Source organism: Phyllopteryx taeniolatus, chromosome 7, assembly GCF_024500385.1.
Source record: "Phyllopteryx taeniolatus isolate TA_2022b chromosome 7, UOR_Ptae_1.2, whole genome shotgun sequence".
Lineage (NCBI taxonomy): Eukaryota > Metazoa > Chordata > Actinopteri > Syngnathiformes > Syngnathidae > Phyllopteryx > Phyllopteryx taeniolatus.
The window spans coordinates 8,093,724-8,120,287 of NC_084508.1; the positions used below are offsets into that span (position 1 = coordinate 8,093,724).

The 26,564-nt window shown below is 42.4% G+C and overlaps 1 protein-coding gene across 3 annotated transcripts; it reads left to right on the forward strand.

The window, feature by feature from the left end:
- Window positions 1-261: 261 nt before the first annotated feature.
- On the forward strand, window positions 262-26,164 carry clocka (clock circadian regulator a). 3 transcript variants are annotated; one of them, XM_061780725.1, is made up of 21 exons: window positions 262-441; window positions 6,302-6,359; window positions 13,247-13,426; window positions 13,522-13,579; window positions 14,117-14,173; window positions 14,273-14,421; window positions 14,808-14,899; window positions 15,382-15,471; window positions 15,544-15,664; window positions 15,782-15,895; window positions 16,848-16,969; window positions 17,249-17,331; window positions 17,461-17,567; window positions 17,650-17,797; window positions 19,051-19,126; window positions 19,218-19,445; window positions 20,091-20,165; window positions 20,380-20,703; window positions 21,665-21,816; window positions 21,988-22,165; window positions 23,242-26,164. In XM_061780725.1, exons 4-21 carry the CDS (start codon window positions 13,536-13,538, stop codon window positions 23,368-23,370), a joined length of 2,289 nt encoding a protein of 762 aa, XP_061636709.1. In that variant the 5' UTR covers window positions 262-441; window positions 6,302-6,359; window positions 13,247-13,426; window positions 13,522-13,535; the 3' UTR covers window positions 23,371-26,164. The 3 variants fall into 3 exon arrangements, with proteins under 3 accessions (XP_061636709.1, XP_061636707.1, XP_061636708.1); XM_061780723.1 differs by having other exon boundaries at window positions 264-441; window positions 19,215-19,445; XM_061780724.1 differs by lacking the exon at window positions 262-441 and adding an exon at window positions 472-760 and having other exon boundaries at window positions 19,215-19,445.
- Window positions 26,165-26,564: the final 400 nt, after the last annotated feature.

Here is a 26,564-nt window from a genome sequence, read left to right on the forward strand (position 1 = left end):
CATTACTTTATACAGGTCTGTGAACAATAATTTACATACTAGTGAATTGTAATATTCATAGTAGGATAAGGGGTACAGAAAATTGATGGATGTATTTACTTTCCCGTTCTCCTAACGCTGTTATTAAGAGTGATGTAACATTTAAATATCACTTTGGTATTTTACCATATGTCAAATACTTGATTTTTTTTAGTGTGGCTTTCCACATTTGGATGTGTTGTGTTTGACAAGCTGGGTCGCACACCCATTGGAGCCACTTTGGCACCTGTTACAGGTGATCCAACTAAAGTGCCCGCCATCGCTTCCCCCTCTCCGGGCATGTGCGTGCCTTTTCCCCGCTGCATGTATCCACTTCCATCCAGCCGGGCTGCGTCGTCACCGGCGCCCAGCCAGGAGCTCCACCAAGCCGGTTAAGAGTGGACTGACTGACTGTCAGTCGGGGTAAGTGCAACACCGCTGGACGCTTTGTTCCAGTGTCTGCATCACAGCCCCCAGCCGGAACCGCGTCTCCTTGCCGGGTTTGGGCTCTCGCCAAAGGCCCGCTGACCCACATTCTTATCTAACGCGGCGGTAGCTAAGCTAACAAGCAAGCCGACTAGCTTTGGCAAAAGTAGGTTGATGCTCGCTTCTCTGGAGATTGACGCGTCGCTTATTATTATTTTTAAACTTCTTCGTTTAACCGGGACGAGAAAATGTAAGAGTTTTTACCTTCTTGACACCGTACGAGAGGTGCCCTGGAAAGGTCCCGTCCAATGTAACGGTAAGCGGCGGCACACTCGAGTGGTCTTGTTTTTCGCCAAAGTGCTGTAAAATAAACCGGCGTTTGTTGGTTAGCATGCGGGCTACGTGCCGTTAGCCTAGTGGTGAATCGCGGGGCAACGTTGCCGGCCGGCGTCACCTCCGAGCCGGCTACGTGCGGGTGAAGGAGACGTGCCCAGGGGCTCCATTCTGGGGGGATATTATGTTCTACTCGGGGGGCCACCGTTAAATAACCCTCTGCTCATATGTATTAATATTTGACTTCTTTTTGTCATCTCATTTTAAAAGTTAAGGTTTAAAATAGGATGTTCCCACACATCTTTAAATAGAGCTGTTTTGAAATTTGGATTAGTATTCTAAAATGTATAATTTGGTGAATTATATACGTGGGGGAAAAAAATATGTTTATTGAATGGAGCCTTGGAACATAATGAAATTGTTCCAGATTGGGTAATTGTACTAATTTGGCTTTTTAAGTTTTGAGTGGATGGAAGTTTTGATCTATTTTTTTCTTTGCCTTTTTAAAAGCTTGAAAGCGGAAGCGTGGTGCACTCGTTGTTTTGTTTGAAGACTTAATTTTCCATAGATGCGAATGCTTGTTTGTTGATGTGCCCCAAAATTGAGTAGCAAGAGACCAGGGTGTCCCCCACCTCTTGCCCAAAGTCGTAGAAAAAGATGTAATGACAAATTCCTGACAAAGCAATCAATCCACAAACCAGAAGAAAGTCACTTCTGGAAAATGCGCAAGAAAATCTGGTTTTGCATGGTCAGTCTGTCCAAGTCATTTGATTGAACACTCCAGTCCTTTACGTGGCAGTAATTGGGGGCCAACTGCCACACACCGCAAGCATTTTTTTTTTCCTCACTGCAGGTTCATTTGCTGGGCATGGTGGGTAGCTGCCCCCCTCCCACTCGAATACAAGCGGACTGTGACAGTTTGGCATTTTTGCACGAACAGTGATCAAAATAAGAAAAGTAAGCGCTTTCTACTTGTTTGTACTTGGCAGCGGAAAAAAATTATGATAAGGAGACAAAACCTCATCGTTGTTTTCAGTGCACTGAAATGCAGTTGCCATGTGGGCAAAAGTGGATACATAGAACAATATAGAAAATTATCATTGATTTTTTTAAATTCTAAAAATAATTGAACAAGTCAGCTGTGTAATGTCTTCATAAGCAATTGATATGATCAAATGCCTAAATTAATGTCTTAAAATAAATGAATGCAAGAAAAAGAAATATTGCATATGCATGGAAAAAGTACACTAATAAGGTAAAATATAAAAATACATGATTGCTTATTACTATTAGACCAGCACCCAAGTTAAGTTTTATGCCACAGCTGCTCTAATTTAATAAGATTGGTAAAGACCAACATCTTTTTTAGTGTTTCTAATAGAAATGTAAGAAAGGCATATATTCTTTATCCTCTGCGAAGAACGAGTACTATTACAGCGACTTACTGAGAAGCTGTAACCATCTTCATGTATATCCGTATTGTATGGCTGTATTATACTGACCTCAGGTCGACTTGGTACGCACGACAGAAGGAGCAGCACAATGTCCATTGAATTGAAGCAAGAAATGTGACAAAAATGGTTTAATTCTTTACGTTCTATTTAATTATGTCATGAAGGTATGTTTTTATAGAGTACATATAGAGTGCTATTTTTCTTATTAAAAACCCATGACAAGCATTTCTGTTGGGTTATTTGGGGAGGCTGGAACAGATTATCGGTATTCCCATTAATTTCAATGGGGAAAGTTGGTTTGCGATTTTGTTTACTTATTTGTTTTTATTATTTACATTTTAGCAGTTGAGTAATTATGCCTAATTCTTTCTGACTTGGATATAAAAAAAAAAAAAGGTGAATTCAGTTCAAAAATTTCTGATTCGTGTTCAACATGGTAAAAATTGCAAGAGCTCACTGAAAGTGAAAGAGTCCGTGTAATTGTTACACTGCAAGCACCTCTATAATGGGGACGATTGTTTGGAGGATTCCCATGCTTTCCCTGCGTAACCATGCATTGGATTTATGCAATGTATACATTCTCCACTACTACTATGCCGGCCAATTGGTGGAGAAATTTCAAATCCTACAAACATCCACAGATATTCAACTAATAGAAACCTTCCATCAAGTGATCTTGTGTTTTGCCGTCAGGCATGATCTCATGGCATCAAAGATGTCAAAATGACTCTGCTATTTATGTTTCCTGATGTGTCAGCTGCGTGCGCCACATGCAAAGATAAGCAGCAAGTAGAAATTTTCCACAGGTGAAGATACTGAAGATCTCTTCGAAGATTGTATCACGTGGTTCCAGATGTGATCAAAGCAAACTTGTAAACGGTGGCGTGCACTGAAAACATTAGCGTAGCTGTCGCCATAGCAGCAGTTTTATCGTAACTGCATCAGCTTGACGCGTGTGAGTGCAAAGGTTCCATCAACCTTTTCCTGGGCCTCTTCAGGACACTGGTTGCACATCATGGTTGACAAATCTGTTCATATTTGACAGTTTTCAAATTATGGGGCTGGAATAGAAAAATAATGCCTCAGCTTTGCGATGAACCCCTTCCCTGCGGAGTTGGCCATGCCTATTTTTGGTCTTATTGGACTTGCTAGATGTTTTGAAAGCATATATTTTTTGACAGAATTGTTTGCCCGTGGATTTCATTACAGCAAGTTATTACCATGGCCAAGTTCTGCAAAAGCCACCCAGTTGTTTGGTGGGCACCAGTTTCTGCTTCATGCTAGAACCACCTGGATTACCTAAAAAAGTGAAATGTTGTGAGCCTTAGTACAAAAATAGTCTGCCCATGAAATTCACTTAACAATACCCGTCGGGGAATTCCATGGGCCGACATCCATGTTCACACCACGCCCATTTCCATCAGAATCACTGCCCAGGAAGAAACTCTTCAAGGGATGCTGGTTTAATGCCTTAACTGTTTATTTCAAACATAGAATGCATGGGCAACTCATGAGAAATTCCTTTTTAACCCTTTTAGATGGCGCTTTTATCAAAATGAACGCATGTAAATGTACAGTACATGAAATAGACACATAATGTACACAGTGTTTCCCCTACATAGGCTTTACTTGGCCGGGCCGCTGAAGAAGATGAAACTAGAATTCCCCACCGCCCCGAAAAAAAACCGAAGTGCACTCATACTGGACAGATACACAGACAGTGGAAAGCTCTACTCTGTCTGTCTGTCTGCTGGTCTGTCTGCGCTGGGCTGCTCCTCAGATTTTGATGCCACGCTCCGCGTCGCCAATTTGTTCAGGATTTGCCAGCTTCTGATTGGGGCTCATTTGGGCAAATTCCCTAGCTGGAATTGGTCACTGTATGAGCTCTGAAATTAGACCAAAATAGCTGTCCTTCTTGAGAGAGACTTGAGTTTTCGCATGTCCTCGCATCATAGACACCTGCACCTAAGTTTATGTCGATTGGTGAAACTTTGGATTTACAAGTACCCAAGAACCAGCTCCCAGTATCAACCTTCAGTTTTGTAAAATCTTGGTTTATTCTAATCAATCCTTTTTAATTCTCATTGAAGGCTTCCAATTTTGAAAATTCACAGAATTTTGCGACCCTACCCCTGACTGAAGCGTGGCGTAGAGACGCAAAAGTACTTCATGCATAGACACAAGAACCAGCAGCACACGTGCGTCACAGAAGCCAGTATCAGCTTGAGTCTTTATCTCAACACAAGTAGTTCCCAACGTACACACACACACACACACACACACAAACTCACACACACGATAGACACACGGCTGAACACTGTGACGCCATTTCGTAGCAGTTCAAGCTACATTCACGTAGGCGCACACTATGCCAAAGAGATACCTGATTCATTCTAAATACAAAACATATGATGTGAAGATTCATATTCTGATGAAAGCATGTTTCCAAGACACACGGGGAACTCTTTGTTGAATTCTGAAAAAATGCCTAAAGACGCCAAACACAGTGGATATAAAAAGTCTACACACCCTTGTTCGAATGCCAGGCTTTTGTGATATAAAAAATTTGATCAGATTAAATCATTTAAAAACCACCACTAAGGGGACCCCATTACCTGTACATTTGAAAACATAATACAACTAATTTTGAGAGTCGAAACAAAAATAAACAACTGAGATAGTGGTTGCAAAAGTGTACACACCCGCCTATAAATGGGGATGTGGCTGTGTTCAGAATTAATCAATCAGATTCAGACCCACGCTAAATGGGAGTCACCACACATTTAAGTCGCCATAAAAAAACTCTTCTGACAAACCTCACAATTTAGATGTTCAAGTGGGCTTTTCCTGGCTTTTTTTCCCCGAGCAGAATCCTGAAGTTTTGTGCTAACCCCTCCACAGGCACTAAACACATGCACACCCCCAGCTTTAAGAGGGCATGTATTTATTTTTTACTTCCCTTCTCTAAAATAGTTCTCTTTTTTGTGGAGTTGTATAGGTTATAGTTTGATAAAGGGTTTAAAATGATCTTGGTTTCATATTTTTATATGTAAAAAAAAACCAAAACTGGCATTTGGACAAGGGTGTGTGGACTTTTTTTATCCACTGAGTTGGTAGATTAAAAAAAAATGGAAAGTGGGTTTAGCTTAAAAAAATTTTGGATATTTTAAAAAAATATATATCTTTGAGTCCCTCATACTTGGCCTCATAACCATGGTGCTTTGTCAAGAATCTCGTCTATTGACCAATTGACTGCATTATTCCAAACACTTTCTATTCCCTGTTCCCCCAAATCCCCAATATGGATTTGTAAAGAAGAAAAAAAAATCCACCTGGTTTCTGAGGTTACGGGTTAGGACAGGAGCCTATTTATAGACAATTTAAGAGGTACACCTGCTTCAACGTTTTACCTTGCAGCCAGCCACTTTTGTGTTTTTTTCCATATTGCCTAAATGGAAAAAAAGGTTGACCTGCATGCAGATTTGGACCAATCAAATCCGTTTTGGCTTTGTAAGATAAGTATTTTTCTGTGCAAATATGTTAACTATGTGTTTAAAAAGTTTGTTATTGTAGGTTTTAAATGTGTTTAAAGGGGTATTTTAAGTCAAATGTTTTTTGTTTTTTTTATGTTTTGTACATGGCAGATTTTTACCTATCGTGGGTGATTCTGGAACCAAACTCCCGTAAAGAATGGGGCCCCACTATATAGCAAAAATTTTCAAATGTCATACTGGAGAAGTATGACAAGAAGCTAGTACAGGTATAGTCCAGGTATGTTAGGAATGATCTGTAAGCATAGCAGCAGTCTTTCTAAGCACGACACCAATTAAAAAACAGGTTCCATCCATGCTCTTCCAAGAACACATGCTCGTATTTACCTTTCTTGGAAGTGCCAGCTCAAGGGCGCCTTGTTCATGAATGAACTACCAGGATATATGTGTTTGCATGCCTGTGTATGTGTGTGTGCGGGTGTTCTCATATTGCAGCCGTGCCGACGGTGACCCAGATGTTCGGATTCACTAGTGTGAGCTCCTCGCCTCTGTTAATGTTGCCTTTCTTGTTCTTGTCAGATGAAGACTTGACACGAGATCTGGACCGCCGCAATAAGCTGCCGGGACGAGGTCAAAGGTAAGCCCTTCTAATAAGCACATCAGCACAAAGACTCGGACTTGAACTTGAATGAATGAACTATTTCAAAATTCAATTGTTATTACAGAGCCATTGCTGGCACGTGGGATAATATCTCATCCCAATTCTAAATGGCTGGGGCTTTTTTTCGTTGCTTGTTTCCATGGAGACTAAATCAAGTCGCCAGATTTTATCATTTGTCTCAAATTCAACTGTAATATAAATAAAATATACACTGCACACCTTAGCTGTTTTTGTGTAAAGCTGGAATATTAGGCTTTGACATTTCCATTAGGCAAAGTGTTTTTGTTGGTGAAACTCACCACTGATGGATTATTTCATTTTCCACCACAAGTCGGTGTCAGAAGTGGGATCCCTGGTGTTATAGTCCCAGCATTTAACTCATTCTGATGTTGTATCAGAGCCATAGCAAAGGCGAGATTGCCCTTGAATTGATTATGTAGATTAGATGTTCCTACGTAGTTTGGTGTCAGAAGTTGGATCACTCATGTGATGGTCCCATGAATCTTCTCACTTTGGAGGTAGTATCGGAGCCATAACAAAGGCATGATCGTGCATGGACTGATATTTGCACGTAGTTTACATTTTCCAACACAGTTTGGTGTGAGATGTGGGCTCCCTTATGTGATCGTTCCACACATCTTCCAGCTTCTGAGGTCGTATCATATGCATTAAGGCGGGAGGGTGCCTGGACTGATATTTGCATGAAAATTAGATTAGACCTTAATTTGGTGTCAGAAGTGGGATCACTCATGTGATGGTCCCATGAATCTTCTCACTTAGGAGGTGGTATCGGAGCCATAACAAAGTCATGATCGTGCGTGGATTGATATTTGCATGTAGTTTAGATTTTCCAACACAGTTTGGTGTGAGAAGTGGAGTCCCTCATGTGATTGTTCCACACATCTTCCAGCTTCTGAGGTCGTATCATAGGCATTAAGGCGGGAGGGTGCCTGGACTGATATTTGCATGAAGATTAGATTAGACCTTAATTTGGTGTTAGAAGTGGGATCCTTCATGTGATCGCCCCCCCAAAAACCTTTGGAATTAGTATCAGAGCCCTAATAAAGGTGGTATGATGACTGAACTGATATTTATATGTCAATTAGATTTTCCACCATAAATTGTTGTCAGAAATGGGATGCCTGGTGGGATCGTCCCAGCAATGATCTTCCTTCTAATATTTAATCAGAGCCATAACAAAGGCAGAGTGGTCCCTGGACTTATTTATGTCATTAAGATTTTCCACCACAATTTGGTGTCAGAAGTTGGATTCTTCATGTGATCATCCTACAAATGTTCCTGGCTTGAGGAGACTTGGACTGATTTTTTGCAAATGTAGATTATTAAATTTGGGGTCAGAAGTGAGGCCCCTCGTACGAATGCGGAACGGGCTGCAAACTTTCCGATTTAGCTGGGGCCAACTCGTTTCTGACTGTCTGTTTAGCGCTCAAAGCATTTACATCCGAGATTTAGTTTTAGGTAGTCACATGCGGGTCCTATTTGGAACCGTAGCGTGTGGTCTTTACGTGGCTCGCAGCCACAGTCATTCAACACGGGTACTCTCATACCGCTGGTTGTCACTCTGAGTTCCAACGACCCACTTGGTTCCCTACGCAGTCGAGACGCAAGGCCAAGGCGTCGCGGGGCGCCTGCCAACCGTCATCACCACCACCACCGCCGCCGCCGCTGCTACTGGCCTCAGACATTCCTGTCTGCTAGGTGAAAACAAAGAACCCCTTTGTGCTGCCGGGCCTATGGATCGGTGCACTCTTGGACTGGAAAACCGTCTCGGAGACTAGGAAAGGGTTTAGTTTGGTGGCTTTTCTTGTGGGTGGTCAGGGGTCATAATTGTATTCATTTTCTTCCTTCTTTTGTTCTGGCCTGTAGGGTGGATCTGTGACCCCTTCTATTGTACATGGTCTGTAAAAGCCAGCATTTTTACATTTTTGGGCATGTCGACCCGTCAATTCGGTATCAAAGCCGGAACTGAGGTGGCTGAGGTGTAGTATGAGGGTATTCAGGAATGCCAGGACCATAGTGTGTTGAATTCTTATTTTCCACAGATTTGGTGTCAGAAGTGGGATCATAGGTCAAATTTTTCCGGGTTTGACGTAGTATGGAAAGCCGCAACGGAGGCGATATGGTGCCTGTTTGTAAGGGCATTCGGTACTGCCAGAACAATGGTGTGATGGATTATCATTTCCCGCGATGATTTGGTGTTTAGAAGCAGGACCCCTCAAGTAATCACCCCACAAATGTTCGTCCTTCTGGGGTAGTATAGAAACCACAAAAGACCCAGGACACTTCCTGTGTGTAAGGGGATTGTGCAGTGCCAAGACTGGAGTGCGACAGATTATTTTCCACCAATTTACATGACAATTTGCTGTCAGAACAGGGATCCCCCATGTAATGGTCTCGCAAATTTTCCTCCTTCTGTGGCAGTATCAAAGCTGTAGCGGAGGCGGGAGACTGTCTGTGTATAAGGGGATTCCGCAGATGTGATGAAGGATTATTGACACATTTTGTCTGGTTCTGTCTAAAAGGCAGTGGCAGAAAAATCCCGTACCTATTTATAAAAGGCTTGTGTTTCCGCCACTTGTGGTGCAGTCCGTCGTAAAGGGTCTCAAAATATATAACCTGAACCATCCCACTTTTTACTACCCCTCGGCAGCCGACGGTGTTTACTAGTAGTCTTTTAATCACGCTCGACTAAGCTGCAGTCTGCCGTTTTGACAGCGAGGACCTTTTGAGTGATCGCAAATGTTCCAGTCTCGGGTGTCAGCGAATGACACAGATGATGAAAAAGGCAACAAGGGGTTGCTATGACACCGGGGGTTTACCTAACCGTGTGTCAAAGCAGTCATCTTTGATTAACGTGCATCAATGATTACTTATTTACCTGCACAAGTTTATGATTACTTATCAAGAGCTGAATCCTAACCGATCAACTCTTTTCAAACAAGAAAGACTCAGAGACCTCCGCCAAGGCTCCGACAGTGGTTGTGTTACACCAGGGATGTCAAACGACTTTTTTCTGCAGGCCATGTTGTACAGTATTTATGGATTCCCTCACTAGGCTGTTATGACTGTAAAACTATTTTGTCTCATCTAACCTCATCATATTATTACACAATGTATACAGACCAATATGCTTTAGGTGAAAAACCATGCTATATCGAGACCGTATCAAAATATTTTGTAAATATAATTTGACCCCTCCTACAGATTTTGAACTCATTTAAACTTAATAAAACACACTTTGTAAATGCAATGGTGCTGCAACGTTATTAAGAGTGAATACAATTTCCTATTTTAGTACAGGTTTTTGCAAGAAACCTGAAGTAGACTCACATGATTTGCTCTAGCAGGCCACGTAAAAGGATGTGGCGAGGCGGATCTTGCCCTCGGCCCTTGAGTTTGACACCTGTGCGCAACACAATCAGAAGCACTGACCCACAATTACAACCTAAATTTGCATATTTGTTCCATGCAGTTCTATCTATTTTCTACATTTCGTTGCGTTTCTGTTGGCTGCGCTGTTTTCAGTATGTATATATTTTTTGTCCAGTCCGATGTAATTTAAACTATATGAGCAATGGCGCTGCTTATTCCATCAATCAGATTTCAAATCCGTCCTCACAAGGCTAGATAGTATGATGTGTTGTATTTATTTATTTATTGTCATGTTATTTTATAAATATCGATTCTGCACTGCTCCAGATTATGTCTGTGGCTAGGCATGAACCGGTTTCCAATGTTAAGGTATACTGTGGTTTTTAAAAAGTCACGGTTTCGAAAAAAAAATGTCCTGCATGATAAACATCTGAAAGTCTGCTAAATCCCACCAGTCGGCATTGAATTCACACTATCTGCTGCTCACATAAATAGTAGTGACAGCCCGCAACTTTTGCGTTAAGTTGTTTAGTTCTCCAAGTTTCAACTTTCAGTGTATGTTAAACATACCATAAGGCATCATTCTCATTTTGTAATGTTAAGTACTGTAGCTAGTCTGATAATAAACTGCATTTGCTCTTGCTCTACCTGAAGTAGGCTAAATGTAAAATATAATACATTTTAGGCTGTAGGTGAATAGCTTTCATACTTCGATTTTATTTTTTTTGTTTTTTTGTTTTTTAAACGTAACTCTTTTTTTTTTTTAAGCTTGGTCTCTCCTAGGTAAAAAAAATCCTTTCTGGGTCAAGTTCAAGTATTTCTCATTATTGTTGAGTTGCAGTTTTTGTTTTTCTCATTTCAGAGACTGCATTAATTTTGATTTTATTTATTTTAACTTAACATGGTACACATTTACTAATGTAATGTCAATGGGAAAAAGTTGTTAATGACTCTATTTTAAAATAATACATTTTAGAGCTGCAATTGTAATCCCACAATGCCATGAAACCGCAATATTTTTGCTCAAGGTTGTCATACTGTCGCAATCTGATTCCAGCCCAGGCCTACACCTGGGACGGTTGCATGTTGTTACATTGTGTTTTCGTATCGCTTTGATGTTTTTTATAAGTGCAACATGATAGCGGCAGTATTTAAAGGTGGATTAAGTCGCACACGTCCCCAGTTCCCACTGAAGGTCCAGGTACCAAATGCACTGCAAAAATACCTACCCATTATCAACGTTATACTGTATTTGCAGCAGTTGCCAGAAAGTCTCACACACAAACAACAGCTAAACCCACACAAATTAACACATCATCTCCTTGGTGGAGGTCTCCTAAAGACAGGAGTGTTTGTATATGCGTGACGGCTTCCCTCCTGATGACAGCCGTCAGGCTGAGGAACAATGGGTGTCTCATTCAGGGATGCCTCGCGGTAGCTGTGGAGGAGAGCAGGTTTATTTTTACACCACACGGTTGCTATGGCACACTGCCGGTGCCAGCCTGAAGCGTGGCAAGATGCGTCACTCGAGATCCACCACGGAGTGACTCACGTCCTCAGACATTTGATGGCCTACATGAGTGATTCCCAACCAGCGTGCTGTGAAAGATCATCTGGTGCACCGTGGGAAATGATCCTACTTCCTATACAGTGAACCCTTGTGTATTTGCGATATCTCAAATCTTTGCTCGCACGTCTCCACACAAAACAAATTGCCCAAGGGACGGACGGGTCAATTCTTGAAAAAATTCGTAAGGAGCGTCATTTAGTCAGGCAAATAGCAAAAAAAAAAGTGCTTTGTCGCCATCTTGTGGCATCTATACGCAATTACGAGCCTTTTTGGGTGAACGTCAGTTACTCGCGGATTTTCGCTATTCCTGACAGGGCTCGGTCCCTTTGCCCCCAATAACGAGGGGTTCACTGTAAATGGTCATTAAAAACATTTATGTACGACAAATAATGTATCTTTGTTAATTTATCGATGCCAATGACATATATTGACAGGCAGAACAATTAAAAGCTCTTCCACGAGATGGCAGAAGGTACACAGTTAACCTCCGCATGTACTTTTTGTGACATTTTTGTTTGGTGGTAAGCTGGGAGAGTTTTTATTTTTTTATTTTTTTATAAAATACAATTTGTTCCTTGGCTGAATCAAGGTTGGGAAACACTGGCCTACATCTAGAGTGTACACACACACACACACACACATTCATGATTGTGAGTGTTGATGTTGGTTTGGCTCTGTTGTCAGGAAAGCATTTTTGCATAGCGTGTCTGCGAGTGTCTGGACCCGCCTGTGCTGAGGGGGACACCCTCTGTAAGGTGGAATGAATTTGACAGGGTGGTGCCCGCAGTGCTGTGACTAAGTTTGGAGGATGTAGGAGGGGGAAAGTAGGTCATTGGGACAGCAGGTCAGTGAAGCAGCGGTGACATAGCAGTTACACAACCTCCGCTCTCCCGGTTATAAAACGCTCGCTCTGCAGCTTTGGATTCCTCAGGCTGACGGAGTAAAGCCGGGCTGCCTTCTTTTGTGCACATGACATACCGCCGTTGCTTTTCTGTTGCCGCCATCACTCGCTGTTGACAAGAAGCACAGCCACGGGGAGCAAAGAGGAACCCAACCCGAAGTCACGCGAGTCTTATGCAGGGAGTGGCCCAATTTCACCGCAAAGGCTAAAGTCACTCCGTCGTTACGACACCACCGTATTTGTCCTCGCATGAAAGGGTCACTATTTGTGATCACGCACAAGCAGCCCCTCCAAATCCTAAGCGTAATCATTAACACTAACCCTACCCCAAGTCATGGCCATTAACCCATTAAGTCCTAACTCTAACGATAACTCCTGACACCAATATGATCCCGAGCCCTGCCTATTAACCCTAACCATAACCCTACTCTAACTGTAATTCTAAGCAGCTGACCCATCCGCCCTTGACTGATCCCTAACCCCTAACCTTAACACTTAGCGTTACCTACAACCTAACCCTGCCACTAATGCCAAACCACTGACCTCTAACCCTTACACACACACACGACTCGGAGCTAATCCCATACTCCACCCCACCCAAACCGTACCCGCTTACGTTTCTTGCAAATAAACAAGTAAATAATAGCAAGAGACGTGAAAGCCAAACAGGTACTGACAGTTTTTAGTTCATGATGTAACTGGGTCAAATATTTAGCTGAGAGACCCAACAGGCATCCTCTTCTTTTCTTTTTTAACAATTTGGCAATCTATCATGGGCTACATAAACGGGATAATAACCCCAAGCGACAACCACTATAATAAAATATTGTTGAAGGATTTATTATTGTTTTTTTTTCTTTCCTTTTTTCTATCATACAAGTGTACCTAATGACATGGTTAGCGAGTTCTAATCTGAGGTATCCCCTGGACAAAGATGTCATGGTTTCAAGTTGGGACACGTCAAACGCATGTGTTTTTTTTTCTTTTCTAATACTGTAGATTCCGATGTCGCTGCCATGTGTCGGGTTCCCACGGCGAGTCGAGGCCAAGACTTTTCGGCAGCTCTTGACGTGCTGATCCAGGACGCCGCCGGTGGCCACGTCCACCTCGACTCAACCTTCTTCCGCTCTCCTCCTCCTCGTCCTCTCTCCTGACGGGCTCGGCTCTCCTGTCCGTAAGGTAAGACGGAATGAGTTTACAAGTTGTCATGCTGTATGGTGTTACTATTCATTTTCCTTGAAGGTTGACTCACAAATGTCTTCTCGCTATTGAAGGACCTCCATCTGACATGGTAACCCTGAAAAGGATCAAAATGACCTCAAGCATCGATCAGTGAGTCACTCTGCGAGAGAACATTTCTCAATTCCAATTGTGGCCTACGCTCGAATAGATGCTGTGCCACAGTTAGTCGCAAAAATAATTGATTGATGCCTTTTTTAAAAATGGAATGGTACCGTGTAACTTTTCTGTGACTGCTATAAACATTCTTTACGTGGCAACTGTAAAGCTGATATTAACAGTAGCATTTACTAAATACAAAAAAAAGCATTAAAAAATGCCCCCCAAACATATTTTACAGAATTCTTTTTATGTTGTATCATTGTTTGTGAAAATAAATAACTTTACAACTTTTTAAAAATGCTTTAGAAAAAGTGAAGGCCTTCTCCCTAATGAATGCATCTGTAAAGCTGATGCAAAGCAGGAGTTTTTCAATACTATAACAAAATAAATGCCGGAAAAAAAAATCCTCAGTGCTTACTGTTGTTTACATGTAGCGCCACTAGGTACCTTTACTCTGACTACTACCAGCAGTGTAATTTAAAGAGAATGTACTCAGAATTGTGATTGTTTTTTTGCTACGACCTACAGGGATGACGGTAGCATCTTTGGTTTAATGGACGGCGATGACAAGGACAAAGCGAAACGGTGAGAAAACATACCCGAGATGGCTTTTTTTTTGTTTTTTTTTGTTTTTTTCCTCCTCTCTCCAAGAGATGGTCTTGACCCGAGCGAATGTCCATCCAGTGTGTCCCGCAACAAGTCGGAGAAGAAGCGGCGAGATCACTTCAATGTCCTCATCAAGGAGCTGGGCACCATGTTGCCGGGCAACACCCGCAAGATGGACAAGTCCACCATTTTGCAGAAGAGCATCGACTTCCTGCAGAAACAACAAGGTAACCAACCCGACTGACTGTCGGGCTGGGTTACATGCGCTTTAAATAAAATATATATTTAAATATATATTCACAAAAATCAGGTTTCTGATTTCATTTTTTTCCCACCTTCGCTTGTAGAAAAAGCAAATGACAATGAGATTATTATCTGATGTATTTGCAACGTGCAAAGTGAGCTAACTCGCTATGAAAAAACACCAGATAGTCCACTGGCATGGCCGGTTTTAGAGCGCCTCATAGTCAGCCGTGGGTGCACGCATTTCATGGAGAGAAGGCGAAGTTGGCGAGTGGGGAATCAATTTTGAGCAATAAACTCGAATTTATTGATACAATCGGTTAATGGCCCAGCCATTACTAACGGCATCTTTTTTCATTTCTTTCGTCAGAAATCTCCACCCAGTCCGAGTCGACGGAGATCAGGCAGGACTGGAAGCCTCCGTTTCTTAGCAACGAGGAATTTACGCAGCTGATGTTGGAGGTGAGACGCCCGCTACTGAAATGGAAACCCACGCTATTTGCAGGCGGTACGAACTGAACCCTGCCGTGAATAGCGTGAAAATGTGAATAATTGACCCCCTTCACAAAAATGTTTAGAATTGTCTATATTAATAGTTTCAACCAGAAATAAACTACAAACTACGATCCCAAAACACCTTGATATTATTTGAAATTAATCTTACAACATTAACCTTAAGTGCGTGTGTATGTCGCCTTTGTAGCTCATACAAAATAGCAATTATCAAGCAATAACGAGCCCTCTTGTCCTTTATTATCTTGAGCTTTTTTTTATAGCCACTCAACAAAGCAAAAAACAAACACATGCATCAAGCTAGCACTGCACAGCCTTCGCGCCGAATACTTCCTATTAGGGCTTTGCGACATCTTGTGGCATTTTAGTGACATAACAGCTGATGTTAAGATTTCAACTTGCGCACAACCTGATGGTCTGTTTCGTCCCAGGCGTTGGACGGCTTTTTCCTCGCCATCACGACTGACGGGAACATCATCTACGCCTCGGAGAGCGTCACGTCGCTGTTGGAGCACCTCCCTGTGAGTATTCCTGTTCCAAATGTGCATCATCTTTAACAACATTCATTTTAAAAGACACGCAATGTGTTCCAGTGCGATCTTGTGGATCAGAACCTGTTGAACTTCCTGCCCAGGGGGGAACACTCGGACATCTACAAGCTGCTATCCTCGCACGTCTCCGAGGGCGAGACGCTGACGCCCGAATATCTGAAGAGTAATCTGCATTTTCTTTTTTTTTATTTCCCCCCCCCCCCTGGGATTTGAGCTCAATGGTGAGTGTATGTTCTTTCAGCATTTAGTCACCTCCATTTTTTTCTCCCCCAATCAACAGCCAAGAACCAGCTGGAGTTCTGCTGCCACATGCTCCGAGGGACGATGGACCCCAAAGAGCCGCCCGTCTACGAATACGTCAAGTTCATTGGAAACTTCAAGTCCCTCAACAATGGTGAGTAATTAACATTAAAAACAATCTCTTTATTTTCATAAGACTGCATATGTAAAAGCAGACTTCAGCGCAGTAAGGCTAAGCTTATTTCTATACCTATACAAGTCAATCGATTTGACATAAATAAAAGAGCATATTGAGAACTTATTGTTAAAAAAGCTATAAATAAATGAAATAAATACATTTATATGTAATGTAATAATGAAAATCATATTTCGTATTGGAGTGATACAAGTATTGCAGAAATTCAATGTGAATTAATAATTGTAATTACTGACATTCAATGTATAAAAGAGCAAAACAAGTGGGGAAAAAATGTTTAAAATTTAATAACAAAAATTATATTTAATATTGAAAATGTAGTTTAAAAATGCAATTACTTACATTTTGCGTTAATAAAAGAGCAAAAATAAGAACAAATAGTTTTTAAAATGCCCTACAAAAATATATAACTTACATGAATTAAAGAGAAAAATACAAAAACATGTTTTTAAGATTTACAAAAATGTATTGTCATTTAGTAACATCAAATCGTCTTTATTGAAATAAATATAATTACTATGATTAACTGTATTTTACAAGAATAAAAGATAAATGGCGTATAAAAAAATCTAAGTCAATGTAGTATCATAGAATCATGTTAATAATAATACTAATATTGAAGTAACCAAAAAAATGGATAGATTGCAGGGATTCTTACATAAATCTTCGATCAATTAAACCGCAAACTAAGAAAAAAATGTTTTTCAAGATGTACATATTTAATGTTGACTAAAATGAGCAGCTCATTAAATATTTACTGGCTTTGTAAATTAACACCCGATGGGTGAACGGAGACTCCAGAGACGATTTGTATATAAGCCATTCAAAATGTCCCATTGTACTGTATGTCCCATTTCTCTCTGCGGCTAACGTGTCTGTTTGGAGTCCTAACTGGAATTTCCCCCTCTAGTGCCTAACTGTGCTCACAATGGCTTCACGGAGGCCGTCATTCAGCGAACGCTCCACTCGGCCTTTGAGGAGCAGCGGTGTCTCATAGCCACTGTGAGGCTCGCCAAAACCCAATTTATTAAGGTACACGCTCAATGTGCACTTGTTACACTTAAAATGAGGTCTGTGTAGTAGATCACATACATGCAATCCCACTTCTGACACCGCATTGTCGTGGAAGAAATAAGTCCAGGCGTCATCCCACCTCTGTTCATTTTTGCGATACTACTTTACAAGGAAGGACAAGGAAGGTCCAACAATGGACCCCACTTCTGACACCAGATGTTCATGGTGTAAAATACAATAATTTATACACATAAAAAAATAGTCATGTGTCTGATGGTGGTCATATGCGCTCCACAGGAGATGTGCACTGTGGAGGAGCCCAATGAAGAATTCACCTCCAGACACAGTTTAGAGTGGAAGTTTCTCTTCTTGGACCACAGGTAGACATGAGCACTTTATTAGGAACACCTGTATCAACACTCCTTCATCTTCTGCCTTTACAGATAGTAATGCTATGACGTATTCATTTCACACTATATAAAGTGGCTTTTGAATTGGGGGGTGTCCAGAGCTTCACCTATTATAGGTTACCTGCCGTTCGAGGTCCTGGGCACATCCGGTTATGACTACTACCACGTGGACGACCTGGATACGTTGGCCAAATGCCACGAGCACCGTGAGTCCGCCTCTGTTGAGAACTGTGATAGGATGTGTTATACCGTCCACCTTTTACCGTCTTCCTCATTGCGCGTTTGCAGTCATGCAGTACGGCAAAGGAAAGTCCTGCTACTACCGATTCCTCACCAAAGGGCAGCAGTGGATTTGGCTACAGACTCACTACTACATCACCTACCACCAGTGGAACTCTCGGCCGGAGTTCATCGTCTGCACTCACACTGTTGTCAGGTACAGAAACGCTGTCTACAATGTCCTGTAAAGCATGGGAAATCACGGAAATTGGAATTAGTTCAAACCTTTAATAATGGAACAGGGATTTTTTGAAGTCAAATTTTAAGTGTCAAAAAGTTTCTCGCAAGTTGTGAGCCTTTGGTTGGTCAAGATCACCATTGATAGATGATTTCCACCAGATTCTCTGCCACAATTTGGTGTCAGAAGTGGGAGCATACCACAAATCTTCCTCATTCTGAGGTTCCGGAGCTATGACCTTACAATGTATTTTTTTTAGAATGAGATTTTCCGTGACGCGATCAGTAAATGAATGAATGGATGCATGGATTTTCCAAGACAATTTGGGGTCAGAAGCAGGATTTGTGTGATTGTGTCACACACATTTTCTGTCTATCTTAAAAAAAAACTACTTATATTGTTCCATGACAATTTGATGTCAAATTGGGATCCCTCAAGTGATCATTCCCCAATTGTATTTTCGCCTCTTGAGTTACTATTTCTATGGGAATTTGGTTTCAGAAGGCGACCAGTTCAGGGCGTTCCCCGCCTCTCGCCCGAAGATAGCTGGGATAGGCTCCAGCACGCCCGCGACCCGCGTGAGGAGAAGCGGCTCGGGAAATGAATGGATGGATGGATGGATGGAATTTGGGTCCCTCGCCTGATCATCTCTCAGCCATAACATTGGCAGGATGATTTTAAAATAAGTAGAACAGAGTAAATGATAACCTCGGGAAAACCTAGATTAGGTTTTTCATGACAATTTGGTGTCAGTTTGGTGGGGTCTCTCGTGCGCGTCCATGGGCCATGGCTGAGGAGGGATTCTGCAATAACAAGGACACCACTGTAAATGTAAGAAATAAATATGTAAATAGAATTGCCTAGATTATGTGTCAGAAATGGGATCCTTTATGTGATCGTCAATCAGCCATGGCACAGGCGGGACCGTGTAAAAAGAAGAAAAACACTCAAAAGGTTAAAAAGGTCAAAATGGCTCAATCGTAAAACATGACAATTTGGTATTCAATAAAACGGTCTACCGAAAGAAAAACTAGACGATTACATTTCCCATGACAATGTGGTGTCAGAAGTGGGATCCGACGTGTAATCGCCCATGAGTCATGGCTGAGGCGTGATGGACAGTTCAAACTTTTGGGGATTTTTAGGATGGTTTTTGTCCAATTTCAAATTGGATATCCCGAGGTTCTTTTGATTTCCAATGTGTGATTGTTGCATAATTCATCATCCATCAGCTACGGCGAGGTGAGATCGGAACAGCGGAGAGAGTTCGGATCGAAAGCGTCGCCGCCGGAGATGACGGCAGACAAGGTGGGCGCCGCGATCCGTCCGCGTTGTCTGGCACCTTTTTCGTTCCACTCCGCTGACAAACGACACCCACCCCCGCCTCGCACCTCAGCAGTCGCAGGACTCCGGCCTGGAGTCGCAGCCTAACGCCTCGAGCATCACGGAGGCGCTGGAGCGCTTTGGCCACAGCGGGACGCCCTCTGCATCGTCACGCAGCTCGCCCAAATCCTCGCACACAGCGCTGTCGGAAGTGAAGCTCCAAGGAGACCAGGGCACGCCGGGTCGCCAGTCAGGATCTAACGCAGGCGTCGCGTCGCAAAGAAGATCGTCAGTCGGCAGTCAGGTCGGTCCGGTGTGAACTCCTAAGGTTAGATTTGACAATTTGGTGTCAGAAGTGGGCTCCCTTGGGTGATCGTCCATAGGAGGTTCTAAGGTTGGTCCTTGCAAGAAGAAAGGCCTGGATATGTCCATGTTTGTCAAGATCACCATTGGCACTGTAGATTCATTCGGTTTTCCAAGACAAGTTGGTGTCAGAAGTGATTTTTACCACAGATGTTCCTCCTTGAGCTAGGGTTAGGGTTAAATTGATCCAGATCACCATTGATTTCCCCAAACAATTTGGTGTCAGAATTGGGATCCCTCGTGTGATCATCGCATAAATATCCCCCCTTCTGAGATCCATATGTTGAGCTACTTGACAGACTGCTCTTTGCTAGAATAAAGGCTGGGCATTTCCATCGGGCAAAGTGTCAAGGTCACCCTTGATAGATTATTAGATTGTCCACACCAACTTGGTGTCAGAAGTGGGATCCCCCGTGTGAATCATCCCACAAAATTTCTGAGATTTACTCTCCATCAAAATGTCATCAAAAGGATTTGATTTGGCATCAGAAGCGGGATCGCAATCACGCACATCACTGTACTGAAGTCTGTGTTTGAGCTTACGTTATACATGAGAAATATTGTATTTTGTGGTTGTCTCCGGCAGTCCGTGAGCTCCCAAAGCACAGTACGGACAACATCTATGGTTTCGCAACAGCAACAAGTTCAGACCAGTTCCCAAGTAAGATTGAACTCATTCTTTTATGTACAAATGGCAACAAATATGAATCAAACTATGATGTTCATTGTCGGTCCAAATCAACATAACAACAGGGTGTGGAACTCCATACCAATTTTTGGGAATGTTCAAATGCGCTTCCAATGCAATTAAAAAGTGTGTTGAAATATTTTGAAAAGCCCAAACGTTTTTGTGCGTTTGTGTTTCCACGCGGCAGGCGTCGTCGGCGCAGTTCTCCGGCCAGCTGGACCTGGACCCCGTGCAGCACATGAAGAAGCAGCTGGAGCAGCGCACCCACGCCATCGAGACCAACATTCAGCGGCAGCTCGACGAGCTGTGGAGGATCCAGCAGGAGCTGCAGAAGGTGCAGGAGCAGAGCCTGCAGATGCTCGTGCAGAAAGGAGCCGTCAATATGACCGCGGTGCAGGTGGCCCCCTCGCTCAGCATGCAGGGGCCGGTGGTCTCCGCGGGCCCTCTGCAGACCACCATCCAACAACAACAGCAGCAGCATGCTGTCCAGCCCCAACAGAACATGGCACAGGTAAGACACTTTATTTATCCATCCATCCATTTTCTGTCGCGCTTCTCCTCACGCGGGTCGCGGGCGTGCCGGAGCCCATCCCAGCTGTCATCGGGCAGGAGGCGGGGTACACCCTGAACGGGTTGCCGGCCAATCGCAGGGCACATACAAACAAACAACCATCCGCACTCACATTCACACCTACGGGCAATTTCGAGTCTCCAATGAATGCATGTTTTTGGGATGTGGGAGGAAAGCGGAGTGCCCGGAGAAAAGCCACGCAGGCACGGGGAGAACATGCAAACTCCACACAGGCGGGGCCGGGGATTGAACCCAGGTCCTCAGAACTGTGAGGCTGACGCCCCAACCAGTTGTCCCACCGTGCCGCCACTTTATTTATTTTATTTGATTTTTTTGTTTTTTTTATATCACCTTGCAGCAGTTCAGACTTGGGGAGATTCTTACGTCCGCCGCATACCGAGCGCCGTCGCTGAACTGGACAATCACAAACAAATTCGTAACTCGCACGCCAGGCAGCTTGCTGCAACGGAAATACTGCGCCTCCTGGTGTTCTTCTCGGGAACCAGCATTTTGAGATGCCCTGTATACAGTACTGTACTGTATTATTTTATATTGAACCATAAACAACAATGTGCGATTTTCAAGGAATACGCTGATCGCCCAAGCCGCTTTAACTATATTATAATGTAAAAAGAGGAAACGGGAAAGAAATAAAGGAAAATGCAGATATTTTGATATATTTGATTATATGATTGTTATTATAGTCAGGTTAGATACATTTGAGTAAGCCCGATTTGTTAAAACTGGATCACTGTAATGCTTTGGTGCAGAAGGAACTGGTCACAGCCGGTCAGTCAGGTCAAGTCATACAGTCTTTTACTCAATCACAACATATATTCGCACATTAGCCACTGTGGCATCAGAATTGGGATCCCTCTCTCAACGTCGGTTTCCTCTGCAGCCTCCGCTGGCGCCGTCGCTGTACAACACCGTAATGATCCCGCAGCACAACGCCGGCAACGTGCTCCAGATCGCCAGCAGCCTGCCGCCCAACACGGGCGCCCACGCTCCCACTGTGGCCTCCTTCACGCAGGACCGCACTGCCCAAATTAGGTCGGTGCCTTCTTCCTTTGGACGGGGTAACCTAATATGGAAGACTGTGTGCTATTTCTGCACACTAGTAGGACAGTTTTGGCACACTGCATGTTACGACTGAGGCAAAACTGTACTAGTTGTCCACAGGGCACAAGTAAAAAGTGTTTTTGTGGTTTCCCCCCGGGGCAGGTTTCCGGGCGCCCGCCAGCTGCTCACCAAGCTGGTGACGGGCCAGATGGCGTGCGGGGCGGTCATGTTGCCGTCCACCGTGTTCATGGGTCAAGTGGTGACGGCGTTCGCCCCCCAGCCGGCCCCCACGCAGACCATCGGCATTACCCAGCAGCCAACGCAGCAACAGGAGCAGCAGGTATACAACTGGCAATGGGCATGAGCAATTGATTGTAATTTTTGTATGTATTGTTTCAGTCATACAAGCTTGTATCAATTTCATCTTTCAGTGAGACTATGTTAGTGGAATGAACTATTTTTGCTGCCTAAATGGGGTTGAGAGGAAATTGAAACCAGAAATAGCAAAACACTATGGAAAATCATGCTTTCAATTCATTAGATGTTTTATTTTTTTTTAATTAAGAAAATATTTTGCGTTCATATTTGCTATTATTGATATTTTTAAACGGGTGCATTCTCTGTGGGAAGTCCAGCTTTTCAAATTTTCCTTCAAGCCACTGTTTTCTTTTTTATTAAGAAAATGTTCAAATGGATATGTTTTTAATTTTAAATTAAAAAATATTCTTATAAATAATATAATAACACATTTTAAATAGGAATTTTTTTTCATCCCTACATGTACTGTATTTTAAAATATATATACATATTTTTTAAATAGAGAAAATTAATGTTTTTAAATATGTATGATATTTTAAATCTTATATTTGAAAGATTCTAATTTAAAATGAAAACATTTTACAAATGTATAAAATATATTGGAAGACCATGTTTTACGAAATCCGTTTTATCTAGATGTATTTAAAATATTTGTAATCAATTACGTAATTAAAAAAAACAAACATTTAAACAAATATATTATTTCTATCATTATATATTCATGATTTAGCACGATTCAGTGAATATCGCATTTTATTTTTCATAAAGTCCCGTGACAGCATACTATGTTTTTACATATATTGATAGAAATGAAAAAATGTATAATTTATTACAAAACCATAAAATACAAAGAACATGCTTTAAATACTAAATTAATTTGAATTATGATTATATTAATTCATTATAATTATAGTATAATAATATATTAGAAACTTTTTTTGAATTCACTTTAAATATTAGATTTAAAATGAATATGAATATTAATTCCATTATTAACCTTCGCAATTGATCATTTCTGTGATGTTATTATGCGCATACGTGTTTTATGACTTAAAAATCAAAAATCGAATAATGCAAACATGTTGCTTGACGCTCAAGGGTCCGCGGATGCTTCACGGAAGTCAGCTGATCCTGCCGGCGGGGGCGTTCCCGTTGCAGCAGACGGCCGCTTTCGCCACAGCCAACCAGCAGAAACAACAGCAGCACCCCCACCGGATGGACACTTAGACCAATCGCATGGTCTCGCAGCCGCAGTAGCTGCTTCAGGCCACCAGGGGGATGCGGACTGGGATGAACACTCAAAAGATCCCCCTTTGCACTGAAGGCCGCAATGGCGCCTGCGTGTGGCCCGGAGTTTGCGTCACTTTCATCACTTGACGTCAAGGTTTCTCCAAACTGATTCACCTCGATCAAATCCACACTTCATTGCCATAACATCTGCATACAATACTCGGAAAATGTTCAGGATATTTGGTTTTCAGGTGAAATTTAGAAATTCTAAAATGCACTTTGGCCTTTACAGGTGAGCTGTGACAGTGGTGTTTTGTGCCCATATTTTCTGTATTTGCAGGTTATGTGGAGACCAAATGTTATTAATGTGTTTTTATACAGTACAGTACTGTGTGTGAGTGCAATTTTTTAATGGTGAAAAACAAAAAAATCTTGCTATTTGTGGGGGACTGGAACAGATTCATGGCATTTCCATTCATTTCAATGGGGAAAGATGATTTGAGATCTGAGTGCTTTTAGTTACGAGCACGGTCATGGAAGAAAATGAACTCATAAGTCAAGGCACTGCTGCATTATTGAACCAGGACATTTACCGGGAGACACCAGAAGATTCACAGAAAGGCACTCATGTGAAGAAATTGACATGGATCAATACACCTGTTGTGAATTTTGCCATTCATCTCCTTGTTGGCAAAAACCTCTGAAACATTGAACAGTTGGACATGTGCATTCAAAGGTTTATACAAGGTTCATCCTGAAATTTCACCCAAAAGCAATACTGTATATTTCTTTAATTTATTACGACAAACCCAATAAAAAAAACGAATCCACGGCCCTTTTTCAGGCCCCCAACCCACAGTTTGGGGAACACTGATTTATGCAAAAGCTCTCGGAAACACTTTTTTACCCCCTATGAACTATTTTTATAAGAAGAATGTGCTCTCGTTTTGACTTTTAGCTCTCCTGAGGGTCATATATATATATATATATATATATATATATATAGTGGGTACGGAAACTATTCAGACCCCCTTTTCACTCTTTATATTGCAGGCATTTGCTAAAATCATTTAAGTTCTCTCATTAATGTATACACATCACCCCATATTGACAGAAGGAAAACCGAATTGTTGACATTTTTGCATATTTATTAAAAAAGAAAAACTGAAATATCACACGACCATAAATATTCCGACCCTTTGCTGGGTATTTAGTAGAAGCACCCTTTTGAGCGTATACAGCCATTAGTCTTTTTGGGAAGGATGCAGTTTTTCACACCTAGATTTGGGGATCCTCTGCCATTCCTCCTTGCAGATCCTCTCCAGTTATGTCAGGTTGGATGGTGAACATTGGTGGGCAGCCATTTTGAGGTCTTTCCAGAGATGCTCAATTGGGTTTATGTCAGGGCTCTGGTTGGGCCATTCAAAAACAGTCGCAGAGTTGTTCTGAAGCGACTTCGTCGTTATTTTCCCTGTGTGCTTAGGGTCATTGTCTTGTTGGAAGGTGAACCTTTGGCCCCAAAAAAAGTTCTATCTTCGTCTCATCAGACCACAGAATCTTATTTCTCACCATCTTGGAGTCCTGTAGGTGTTTTTTTTTTTTTTAGCAAACTCCATGCGTCTTGCACTGAGGAGAGGCTTCCGTCGGGCCACTCTGCCATAAAGCCCCGACTGTTGGAGGGCTGCAGTGATGGTTGACTTTCTAGAACTTTCTCCCATCTCCTGACTGCATCTCTGGAGCTCAGCCACAGTGATCTTTGCGTTCTTCTTTACCTCTCTCACCAAGGCTCTTCTGCCCCAGTTGCTCAGTTTGGCCGGACGGCCGGCTCTAGGAAGGGTTCTGGTCGTCCCAAATGTCTTCCATTTCAGGATTATGGAGGCCACTGTGCTCTTAGGAACCTTAAGTGCAGCGGACATTTTTGTTTGTATCCTTGGCCAGATCTGTGCCTTGCCACAATTCTGTCTCGGAGCTCTTCAGGCAGTTCCTTTGACCTCATGTTTCTCATTTGCTCTGACATGCACTGTGAGGTCTTCTATAGATAGGGGTGGGGCTTTCCTAAGCAAGTCCAATCAGTATAATCGAACACAGCTGGACTCCAATGAAGGTGTAGAACCATATCAAGGATGATCAGAAGACATGGACAGCACCCGAGTTCAATATACGAGTGTCACAGCAAAGGGTCTGAATACTTATGGCTGTGTACACCTCACCTGGGAGGCGTCCGGGAGGCATCTGAATCAGATGCCCCAGCCACCTCATCCGGCTCCTCTCGATGTGGAGGAGCAGCGACTCTACTCTGAGATCCCCCTGGATGACCGAGCTTCTCACCTTATCTCTAAGGGAGAAACTCATTTGGGCCGCTTGTATCCGGGATCTCGTTCTTTCGCTCGTGACCATAGGTGAGGCCAGGAACGTAAATCGAGAGCTTTGCCATTCAGCTTAGCTGCTCCTTCACCACAACAGACTGATACAAAAAATCCACATCACTGCAGACGCTGCACCGATCATGATGACAATCCTTCATAAAATTTGCTAAAAAGGCTTCTGATGTTTGGAACCTTTTGGTTTTTCTTGTAATGTCCTGACAGTAACAAGCCTCATATGCCCTACCTGCTTTTGTATTATTTTTTTTCTTCTCTTTCTCTCCCCACAGCCAACATATGCTACTTCTGGTTATCTAAACACTGTTACACTCCCGCTTTAACATTGATTTTTATTTTTTTTTTGGTAATGATTGTACAGCTTCTCCATCATGATTTTAAATAAAGATACCATGTCACTGAAAATAGAATTTGTTTGTATGTCTTTCTTTTAAATCACAAACTGTCACAATTATTTCCAAGTCTGCTTTACGGAAAGCCTTTTGCACATTTATTCCATATCCTAGATATCCAGGTTAAGAAGTACGCTCTTCGTCCTCACTAGTAAGGCAATTCAGTGCACTATTAGATGGGTCTTACTAGTAGCATTTTCCCACTGCTAGTGCCACTTTTGGCCTCCTAGTAATAATAATAATTAATTTTGTTTATAAGCACCTTTCAAGCCGCTGGTGGTCACCGTGCAAAAATAGTTCAAAGAAATCAAGCAACACAATAAAAATAACAGAATTGCACTAGTAGCACTATCAGACCGAACTAGAAGACGTGTCATGCATTAGTAGTCTCCTGGACCCTACTAGTAGCACCAAAATG